Source organism: Trachymyrmex cornetzi, unplaced genomic scaffold, assembly GCF_001594075.2.
Source record: "Trachymyrmex cornetzi isolate Tcor2-1 unplaced genomic scaffold, Tcor1.1 scaffold1591, whole genome shotgun sequence".
Classification (NCBI taxonomy): Eukaryota; Metazoa; Arthropoda; class Insecta; order Hymenoptera; family Formicidae; genus Trachymyrmex; species Trachymyrmex cornetzi.
Window position 1 is genome coordinate 155 of NW_017296192.1, and position 11,562 is coordinate 11,716.

At 31.5% G+C, this 11,562-nt stretch overlaps 2 protein-coding genes across 3 annotated transcripts; one reads left to right on the forward strand and one right to left on the reverse strand.

Annotated features, from left to right (window-relative positions):
- Positions 1-296: 296 nt before the first annotated feature.
- LOC108758542 (phosducin-like protein) lies at positions 297-8,976 on the forward strand (the record flags this gene model as incomplete). Its single annotated transcript, XM_018503545.1, has 2 exons — positions 297-732; positions 8,638-8,976. Coding segments are annotated over 2 exons (675 nt in total), but the record flags the coding sequence as incomplete, so codon positions are not given.
- A 71-nt stretch (positions 8,977-9,047) lies between these two features.
- LOC108758544 (uncharacterized) lies at positions 9,048-11,301 on the reverse strand. Of its 2 annotated transcripts, XM_018503548.1 has the most exons (4): positions 11,137-11,301; positions 10,696-10,756; positions 9,718-10,192; positions 9,048-9,599 (listed from the first exon to the last, which is right to left on the reverse strand). In XM_018503548.1, exons 2-4 carry the CDS (start codon positions 10,727-10,729, stop codon positions 9,083-9,085), a joined length of 1,026 nt encoding a protein of 341 aa, XP_018359050.1. In that variant the 5' UTR covers positions 10,730-10,756; positions 11,137-11,301; the 3' UTR covers positions 9,048-9,082. The 2 variants fall into 2 exon arrangements, with proteins under 2 accessions (XP_018359050.1, XP_018359049.1); XM_018503547.1 differs by lacking the exon at positions 11,137-11,301 and having other exon boundaries at positions 10,696-10,811.
- Between the last annotated feature and the right edge of the window lie 261 nt (positions 11,302-11,562).

Genomic DNA, 11,562 nt, shown 5'->3' on the forward strand with positions numbered 1-11,562 from the left:
ATGTAATAAAAAAATGTTCTTGTAGAACTTTTTACTTGTAACTTTTATGTCAATATATATCATTAATACCGAATTTATTGTACTTTGTTCATAGCCCCTTTCAACATTATTTTTTTAAATTTTTATTACTTGAGCCATATTATTTTATATATGTAGTGTTTATTATAATTAAATTTTAATTATAGAAAAATATAAAAATCTAGAAACACCAAATTGAACACACGTACACATATACATACATATATATTTAAGTTTTATTGTCAATTAAATATTAAACAGATAATATTTGATGTTAATACAAAATATGTTCTTGGAAGGATTGGCAGCGATATAAACAGTTAGAAACAGAAAAACGAGAATCACAAGAGAAAGAAAGATTACAGTTGATTAACAAACTGAGTTTAACGTGCCGCAGTGCTTTAGATGAAGAAAAGGAAAAACTGAATGAGACAGATCCAGAGTTGGCAAATTTATTAACTGATGAATTTCTTCTAGAATATCAGAAACAAAGAATGAAAGAAATGCTTGCAAAAACAGAAAAACATTGTTTTGGAAGAGTTATCGATTTGGAGAACACAGATCAGTTTCTACAAGCCATTGATGAAGAAGACAAGTCAATAATTGTTATCGTTCACATTTACGAGGATAATGTATCTGGCTGCGAAGCCATGAATGGGTGTTTAATATCTCTTGCAGAAGAATACCCTTACATCAAATTTTGTAAAATTTTAGGTTAGTTAATTTTGAGATTATATAAAAGTAAAGAAATGTGATTTCTACTGTCAACGTCATTAATTATATATACATACACACGCGCGCGCGCGCGCACACACACACACACACACACACACACAGACAGAGAGAGAGAGGGGGGGGAGGGAGAGAGAGGGGGGGAGGGAGAGGGTGTTTAGTGTTTAGTGTAACGGTCCACACGATTTTTTAGTCACTTCCGACAGTTAAAAAAAAGATTGAAGGGTGAGTATTCATCTGTTTTATGTAGCTACAATTTATAAAAATTTTTTTTATAAGGAAATCAAAGTTATCTTAAATTTTTTAAATAGCATCATCAATTTTTTTCCATAATATTGTAGGAGTTTTCAAGACGAATTCAAATCACAGTCAAAATATCACTTGTTTTTATGTCTTATTGATTTTATTGCATATTTTATTAAATAAATACATGTATGTATACATATATGTATGTATGATGTGTTCTGATCAGAAGTTGTAAATACTGCTGTTACAAATACTGTTACAAATTCGATATCAAGTATCAATGAAATCAGTAAAACATCAATAAAAGTGACATTTTGATAGTTATTTGAATTTGTTTTGAAGATTTTTACAATATTATGGAAAAATTGTATGGTGCTATTTAAAAAAATTAAGATGACTTTGATTTTGTGAACAAAATTTTTTTTAGTTCAATTTATGGGCAATAAGAGCATTAACACAGCATGGAAATTAGTGCACAAATTTCAATATAATTAACCAATAATGTCTACATAGAATATAAATGTATAATAATTGTCTGTACCATCTTATTTAAACGTTTCGGTTTTCTTCAGACTATCATCAGCACATCCATAAATACTTATCATAGATGCTTGACAAAATTCTTGTGACAATGTTGAAATTCAAAATCTATATAAGACTGAGGATGAACATCTCCCTACTTTCTGGTTGGTAATAGTTGTAATTTGTCTCTTCATTAAAAAGCCAAGTGACTGACTAAAGAACAAATTATGCAAAGAAATTAATTACATTGTTGTGTTTTCAATATATTGTACTACTCAACCTCATTCTCCACAGATCACAATTCGTTATTCCAAATGTAGGAAGTCAAGTTATATGAAGGAACGATAAGAAATATAAGACTTAGTTTTACATTATACGATATAAAATTATAACATATGTTATCCCAACGGGAGTCAGACAAACAATGACCGTCAAAACACTATTCTGCTGATGATGGTTTGAAGAAAATCGAACCGTTCAAATAAGATGGTACAGACAATTATTGTACATTTATATTTTATGTAGACATCATTGGTTAATTATATTGAATTTTCCGCGCTATGTTAATGCTCTTATTGTCCATATATTTTATTACATTTTTTAGTTTCAAGAACCCAATTAACATTAAAATTTTGTATTTTTTAAATTCTCTTATCGTATGTTGCAGCCTATACAAAACGGATGAATATTCACCTTTTAACCTTTTTTTTAACTATCGGAAGTATCTGAAAAATCGTGCTGACCGTTACGCTAAAAACTATGTACATGTATGTATATATCGACGCCTGAGCCGTAGAAGGTGCTATATCGAGAAAACCATGAAGAAGGGTCTGTGTCAAAAAAGTAACGAAAAACGGTCTATCTCGCGCGAGGCATGAAGACCGGTTTATGTCGCATGACTTTGAAGAAGGGTTTATCAGGGTTTATATGGCGCTATGTTAACTTCTCATAAATTTTGTAGTGATATGACTGAGGACAGGTAACTAAACCGTTCTTCTTGTTTTTCTCGATATAAACCGTACTTCGCATATGTTCCGACATAAACCGGTCTTCACGCCTCGCGCGAAATAGACTGCTTTTCATTTACTTTTTTGACATAGACCCTTCTTTCATATTTTTCTCAATATAGAACCTTCTATGGCTCAGGCGTCGATATAGTGTGTACATATACGGGGTGTTCTGTAAGTTTTAGCCAATCGCTTTTATGTAAATAGAGCGGTAAACTGAGTCGAAAAGTCCTCTACCATTTTGCAATTTTTGCAATAGTTAACAAGATATTAATTACCAAAAATTGCCAAATATTGATCTTGAATAATTTTTTACAAAAATACTATTAACTTTACAGAAAAACTGTAAGAGATAAAAATCATTAATTTTCTTCTCATAGAACTCTAAATCAGAATTTTTTATCAACTTTTTAGTACTGCATTTTCTTATTTTTATCAACATGAGAAAATACGGTATTAACAAATTCTAAAAAAATTCTCAGAACTTTATGTAAATAAAGTAAATTTTGATTATGGTCCAAAGTAAAAATTGCCGATCAAATGAAGTGAGCAGAAAAAATCTAAATTACACGGTAACAAATATTGAAATGGTAATTTTTTTTTTAATTTATCCGTAATAATAATTTACGCAGAATAGGCTTTAGGAAGGAAGACTAAGGCTGAAGTCATAGAGCGGTTCATGCAGCAGCAAATCGTAAAGTACTAATACAGTGCAGTAAGGATTTGCACATTTCAGGCCGATTCCGGCGCGCGACCCCCACCACATTTCAATAATAATTTGATGGAAGGTGCGCTCCCAGTAATTTCTGGTATAGGAACGTCCCTGAGTCAGAGCGTCACGTGGAGCCGGCTCCACGAGATCTCGGACCGATTTCTAGCATCAGAAAAAATTAACAAATCACATTTGAACAATTTGACCATTGCGATTGATCAATTCTTTCTTCATCCGAGGTCTCGGACCGATTTCTAGCATCGTGGACACAAGGCTTTACGTAAATAAAAGTGGACCGATTTTGCGTTTCGAATTAAGTTTCGATTCTCGACACTCGCGGCGCTTGTGCACTTTGTAGTCCTGCGCATATGAGTGTGCCGTAGGAAAAAGTGTCACGAACGTAACTTAACCCCGTAAAGGCGATTTTGTCTGCGATTAATCTTCGTCAGGAAAGAAGATTAACCGCAAACAAAATCGCTTTTACGGGGTTAAGTTCGTGACACTTTTTCTTACGGCGCACTCATTATGCGCAGGACTACAAAATGCACAAGCGCCGCGTATGTCGAGAATCGAAACTTAACTCTAAACGCAAAATCGATCCATGTTCTGAAGGCTGGCTAGACTGAGTAGTTTCCTTAGTCTTTCTTCCTGATAGGCTTATAGCGCATTCAATTTCAAGCAAATTAAAAAAAATATTAAAATTAGTTAAAAATTAGAGCGTCGGTCGAATTTTTCTGCTCACTGTGCAGGGTCTTGAAATTTAGTTTTAATGGGAATTTTTCTTTTAAATGGTCTTTTGACAGCTGATAGCTATCAATATACAATTCCATTTAAAAAAATGCAGATGACCTTCATATCTTTTTGATGCCTCCACCAGAAAAAAAAAACATGACCAAAATACGTCTCCCTCGAAACCATGGTGGAAGGATTACATGGTGTGCTCAGATTGCAAGCGTCTCTCTCTAAAATTAGCGCTCTCTGTCGTTTCTCTGCTTTTCGTCCCACGAGACCTATAACTGTGAAACGCGAAACATGGGACGGTATTCGTAGTCCGTTTTTATTTTAAAACCATCTTAAATATAATGTCTTAAGATGTTAATACAGTCCTCGGATTGACTTACGACATCTTAAGATTGACTTAAGACAGTCTTAAATGTAAGAATCGACTATGAATACCGACCTGTTTCGCGTTATGAAGTTGGTACTAAATCTTTCCTCGTGTAAGAAAAGATTCAGTACCAACTTCGTGACGCGAAACAGATCGGTATTCATAGGCTGCGTTTCACTTAACGTTTGCAACGCTCGCGAACATCGTTCGTCTTTGTTTAACATTTGGGTGGCACCCAGTTGGACACGGCTCAATTGGACACGAGCCACTCACAGCGCTTGAGACTACAAAGCTCCTAAGCACCGATCGCTGTGATTGGTAGTGTCCAATCGAGCCGTGATCAATCGGGATCACCCCTTAACATTTGATAAACGACAAGGATGAAATGATTCCACGAGCATTGTGAGCGTTAAGTGGAACGTAGCCATAGTCGATTCTTACATTTAAGACTGTCTTAAGTCAATCTTAAGATGTCGTAAGTCAATCCGAGGACTGTATTAACATCTTAAGACATTATATTTAAGATGGTTTTAAAATAAAAACGGACTATGAATATCGTTCCATGTTTCGCGATTCACAGTTGGTAGACTACGCACTGAGAGACGACGCGGAGCAAAAGTAGGCGTGGTTTGTCTAAACTGAGCACACCATGTAATACTTCCACCATGCTCGAAACCGTTCCACTTTCATTTGAAAATTTTTTACATCAAAAATAAGCGAGATATTTCAGATGGTCGATTTAAGTGGACCACCGTGTACGCATGCACATATGCACGTATACACAGGGCTCTATATTCAGATTCCCACCCGAGTGCCACCCAGGTACCACTCTATTCTTGTTATTTACCGAACGTTAATCAAGGATGACATGACACCTGGAGAACACCCGAGTAGGAATCTGAACACGAGCCTGGGTGTTTGGAATTTAAATGTCAACACTTCGGGAGCGTGTAGGAGATAGATAAATTAAAAACAGTCCTGTTGAGGTATGCTCGTTTTTGCTTCGTTTTGGATAAAATTGCAAATATTTTAGTTCATATATACAGGGTGTTTGATAATTAATGAAAAATCTTTTGCATAGGTGCAAAAGGGACTAAACTTAGAAGAAAAGTCCTCTACAATTTTGCAATTTTTGCAATAGTTAACAAGATATTAATTGTTAAAAATTGCCGAAAATTGGTTTTCAATAATTTTTTACTCAAAAACTATCAACTTTACAGAAAAACTGTAAGAGACAAAAAATGTTTATTTTTTTCTCATAAAGTTTTGAGAATTTTTTTAGAATTTTTTAATACCGTATTTTCTCATGTTGGTAAAAATAAGAAAGTGCAATACTAAAAAGTTGATAAAAAATTCTGAAAAAATTCTTAGAGCTCTATGAGAATATAGTAAATAATTTTTGTCTCTTGCAGGTTTTCTGTAAAGCTGGTAGTATTTGAGTAAAAAATTATTGAAGATTAATTTTCGACAATTTTTAGTAATTAATATCTTGTTAACTATTACGAAAATTGTAAAATGGCAAAGGACTTTTCTTTTCAGTTTAGTCCATTTTGCCCCTATGCAAAAGATTTTTCATTAATTATCATATATATATCATTTCACATATATATATATATATACAGGGTGGGCCAAAAGTCTGGATACACCCAAATATCTCATAAACGATGCATTTTAGAAAAAAATATTTCTTACAAAAGTTGTAAGGCTTAAAAGGACGCATTCAACGATTGTAGTTATTTGACCTAGGATGGCGTTATCAAGGTCAGGTGAAGGTCAACATGAATTTTTTAAATGGAATCCCCCTTTTTCATTACATATTTTTGTAGCTTATCTCGAGAGCTTTCCAAAACACTATAATTAAAGTTCACTGTCATTAAGTACTTTGTGAGTTATAAAACTTGAAAGTTACAGTACCGCCGACATTAGCATTACGCAAGGTGTCCAACCGACGACGGTTTCATTTTTGCGATGAAAATTCATTTTTATGTAAAAATGAAAATAAGAGAAACAATCTCCAACGACTTTGATCTTAACAAATGTTATTCAGGACATGATCCTGAACAACATTCAAGAACCGTCGGTCGGACATCTTGGGTAATTCTAATGCAGACTACTGTAACTTTCAAGCCTTATAACTCGCAAAGTACTTAATGAAAATGAACTTAATTATAGTGTTTTGGAAAGCTGTAGAAGAGATAAGTTACAAGAATATGTAATAAAAAAGGGGGGTTTCATTTAAAAAATTCATGTTGACTTTGATCTGACCTTGACAACGCCATCCTAGGTTAAATAACTACTATCGTTAAATGCGCTTTTTTAAGCTTTACAACTTTTGTAAGAAATATTTTTCTCTAAAATTCATTGTTTATGAGATATTTGGGTGTATCCAGACTTTTGGATACACCCTGTATATATAAATAAAAACTAAAATATTTTTAATTATAATTTAAGTTTCATTTTGTAAGTAAACAGTAAGATCTTTTATTCTTATTCATCTTTAAACAGAGCTAATTTTAGCATAAAATGTTTACATTTTTTATATCAATATTTTTCAGAATTTTAGAAAAAAATTTTATATAATTCAAATATTGAATTGATCAGAAGGTTCGTGCCGCTTTTTTTAGTTTAAAGTTATACATATAGAATATATTTGTTGTTATTCTTAATAACAACTTAATAGAGCAAAGTTTTAGCTTAAAAAACATTTTTTTTGTGGTACGATGATTTTTAGTTATGAGCAATCAAAGTCAAAATGTTTCTTTTATTTAATTCGCGATAACTTAATAACAAAAAATCTTAGAAATTTAAAAACAATAATTTTGTAGTGAAAACTTTAAGCTTTCACTTGGAAAGCCGAAAATTTTCGCAAATTTTTTTGCGATCATTCGCAAATGATCATTACTTAATCGACTGTCGAAATGACAAGACACATATTGTTCTCGTAGTTATTTTTTTAAAATTTGACGATAATTTATAACATACGTATTAACGAGTTACAAAATGTTACATAAGAGAGATTCATTGTTCAGTGTAGAAATGTCGACTGTGTGAGGTGAGGTAATTATTAATTTTCAAATTATACATATGATAATTTAATCTTTCATATAATTTTAGCTTGAGTTCTCATTGCCTCTCAGCTTTCTAACTTTGTAAGTATGTGACTTACCTCACAACCCACAGTAAACGGTTCAATTTTTGAGAAGAAATACGTTGGAGATATCATCTTGTCATGCAATACTTTAATCGTTGCGCTAGGGTGAAAGATTGCTGATGAAGACTCAAACCATGAGTAGAAACGTTCAAAGTTAAGGTTTACATTTTTGGTATTAAAAAAAATTGCGCTAATTGATAACCAGCGTCGACTCCTATTGCCTGTATTACATATTTCATGATTTTACAAATTAAAGTTAATAACTTATAAAATTAATAAAATTAAGTTAAAAATTGAAGAAATAAAGACTTAAATTAATAAAAGTTAAGTTAGATCGAATTAACTTAAGTTTAAAAAAAGATAATTTTGAAAAAAATTATTTTTGAGATCTGAATTTCCTAATTTTTCTTAAAATAAAATTACTTTAAATAATACGTATAAATATAGATTATTAGGTAAATTTAATTTTATAGTCAAATAACTTACTTGTAAGTTACTGATATATAATAAGTCACACCATATAAGGAATTTTAGAAAAAATCTTGCGAGAGAGAAGGTATATGTTTGCGTTATTTCTCTTTCTTTAACCTGTATCTAACTTTCTTTAACTTTTGAAACGACTGTTCATGCATGTTTACGACTACATCGACTAGATATTTGTTACAAAAAATATACGTAAAAATTTAGAAAATGGGTGCATACAATTCTTCATCCAAGGCTCATTTCATTTATATTGCTGAAATATAACGTTTATGATATCTAAAATTAGTGTGATTTAAATATAAGCGGGAATTGATAAAACCCAGCGAGTCAATAAAATACCGTATGGTGCAGCTCTTATTATAGATCTCTCATAAAATCATTGAACTTTTTCTAAATTAATTCTCTGTTTGATATTAAAAGAAAAAAAATATTAGCATTAAGAGAGATAAAAAAATTAATTTAAAAAAAAGTTAATAAATTAAAGTTTAAAAGCAACTAAATTAAGTTAAAAATCAATGCATTTAAAATTAACTAAGTTAAGTTAAAAGTTATTAACTTTATAACTTTTTTTTTAAACTATTAACGTTTTAACTAGTTACTACCCAACCCTGATTGTAACAAATTATTTTTTTCATATATTTTTTGTAATTTTTTTTAGGCTCAATTGCAGGTCTCAGCAAACAATTCAAAAAATTTGGTGTACCAACATTGCTGGTGTACAAAAATGGACAAGTAATAGGAAACTTCATTCATGTTACGGATCATCTGGGAGTAGATTTTTATTCATCGGACGTGGAAACATTCCTTATCGAACATGGGATTCTCGCTGACAAAAATTGCATACCTCTTATTGTTTTGAAGAATGAAAATAGGGTTTCCGATAGAGAGAGCGAATAAAAAGTTATTCTGTTTAAGATAATTCATTAATACAGTTTAATAAATCAAAATAACTTACTTAATAACACTTATGCCATACAATATTTATCAAGAGTTTATTCAATATAATAAAATATAAATGCAAAATATATTTACTTTTGAACCAGATATATATATATATGTATACTTATTGCTTTGATCATTAAATCTTCCATTTATTTATAAAACTATTTCAACATATCCAAGATATGTTTTTTCTTCTTTATTGCATTGCAGAGCTGTGAGTAGATTAATAACACTTGATCATATTCTGTATCCTTCATATTGTCGTACAGCTTCTTTAAATCTTCCTTCTGGCGAATTACATCTGTAACCATTTTTAATTTCTTTTCAACTAATTGATGTAACATTTTAAAAGCATCAATAGTAGTTGAAGTTTCTTTGAACATTCTGATTGTGCAAGAAAGTTTTGTTATCTTTGCTTGCAACTCTGCAACTTGTGCCTGCAGCAATAAATAGCCTGTCTTTTCTAAATATGCTTGGTTCATATCTTCATATTTCAGCTTATTCCACTTGCCTATTAAATATATATATTTCAGCAAGTCATTTTCACATTGCAGAATCAAATCCTCAATTTTATTTTTCCATTGTACTGCTGGCACATCATAATATTCTAAGAATTGATTATGTGTCTTACAGTCATTCTTTGAAGTTTCCTTAATATTTCCTCCTAAGGCTTCATATCTTACAACACATAGATATCAAGATATTTTATTAATCATCATATAAATTAATATTGTTACAGAATTTAGTATATACTTATTAAATTTTTTTATATATAAAAAAATCACAAAGCACTTACTTCAGTATTGTATCATGTATTGTTTCTCGTAACATTGTCTCGATGCGATATTTTACTTCTAATTTTTCATTAGAATTTAAGTGACATGATGGTAAATCACAAATTCCCAAAAGTATCAATTTATCTTGCATATATTTTGTTGTCGAATGAAGATGCATATACTTATCCAGCTCATGAATTGAAAGCAACATTTGTAATTTGCTAGCTGTGCTTTTGGAAAAAACATCTTTGGGATTCAAAGATGCTTTCTTTATACACTGATAGATAATGTTAATTTTGACATGTTCACTTATACTTTCTTCGCATAATACTAATAACTTTATCGTTTTTTCGATTGCAGTTGTTTCCTGGGTTATCACAAACTTATTGTTACTTCTTATAGCACTGGAATAATTGTCTAACAAACTTTGCGATAAATTTACTCTATTAATTAATCTGTCACTGGATTGGGAAATTGTAGAAATACTAGAAATATCTGGAAAAAAAAAACAGAAAAACTGTGAAAAATGTGATAAATAGCCGTGAAAATTGATAACCGTAAAAAACGGTAAACGGTAGTAAGAAGTATATGATAACTGTGAAAATTCTGTAAAAAGTAAGCACCATCATCTCGATAAAACACTAACCAATGTAATCGCAGTTAGCATTTCATGTTTTTGTTTCAAAATCGTGAATTTGTGTTTTAGAGCAGAGAACTTGGTTTAAAATAGCAAATTTGAGACCGCAACGCATGCTTGCATCGCAGTATTTCGTGACTGACAGATTTCCTAACCTCGATAGACGTCAACTTTTTTAATATCTCGGTTCGTGGGACAGAGCGACGCTTTTTTCTTGTAGAATTTTTATTTTTACGCGAAAACGCATCGATTGAGTCTATTTTTATCAATTTAAAGTGACCGGGGTATTGTGAACTTTTATCAATAATTTCTTTAATCACAACTACTTCAACTTTCTAAAAGTAAAAAATATATCACTTACCCGATAATTGATGCAACTCACTAAAATAACTCATACTTGATATTCCTATTAACCATTTAAACTGCAGGAGAGCAAATACATATTAATGATAATTAATATTTCGGCAATTATTTAGAATACGGTCCTCCCCTCCGATTTTGATAAAATTAGGCTCATTCAACGGGTTTTTGCACAAAACGAAAGAATCTGTAAAAATAAATTCTCTGCTTTACAAACGCAATTTGTGTTTGTAAAGCAGAGAATTTGTTCGTATGTCGCTGCATCTCGTTAATGACGGATTTTCTAACCTTCATAGTCGTCAACTTTAACGCTTAATATCTCGGTTCGCGGGACCGTTCTAACGTTTTTTTTTTCACAGATTCTTTCGTTTTGTGTAAAAACGCATCAAATGAGCCTAATTTTATCAAAATCGGAGGGGAGGACCGTATTCTAAATAATTACCAATACTTCTTTTTCCTTTATTATAGATATTTGCTACTTTTAAGGAGTAATATTCTAATGTTCCAATAATTTAGATTAAACCAGATTAAACTTTTTTGCTTATTGAAAGTAGCTATATTCAACAGATTGCAGAACGCAGAACAGTGATCAGTGTTGTGCAATATCTAGTAGGGTATGGACAGTATGGACACTATGGACACTCCGCTATGAAAATTCAGGACGTATTTCTGCGCCATCTGGGCGAATAGACAGAGTTTGGCAAACTATAAACTTCAGCATTTCTGCTCGATCGATAATATCAATATAAATTCTTGTTCTGTGCGGACCATCGACATCTAGAATGGACCGCTGATAGCAATGGTGGGGGTAGAAAGACGATTAGAGTGAGAGGCAGGAATAATAAGATCGTTCTTTCTCTGTTTACTG

What these genes read in the sequence shown, in the direction of transcription:
- LOC108758544 (XM_018503548.1), bottom strand. Translation starts at nt 10,729, where the DNA reads ATGAGTTATTTTAGTGAGTTGCATCAATTATCGG. An exon ending in TGAGTTGCATCAATTATCGG is followed by an intron (nt 10,193 to 10,695) that starts GTAAGTGATATA and finishes TTTTTTTTCCAG; the next exon opens with ATATTTCTAGTATTTCTACA. An exon ending in ATACATGATACAATACTGAA is followed by an intron (nt 9,600 to 9,717) that starts GTAAGTGCTTTG and finishes ATGTGTTGTAAG; the next exon opens with ATATGAAGCCTTAGGAGGAA.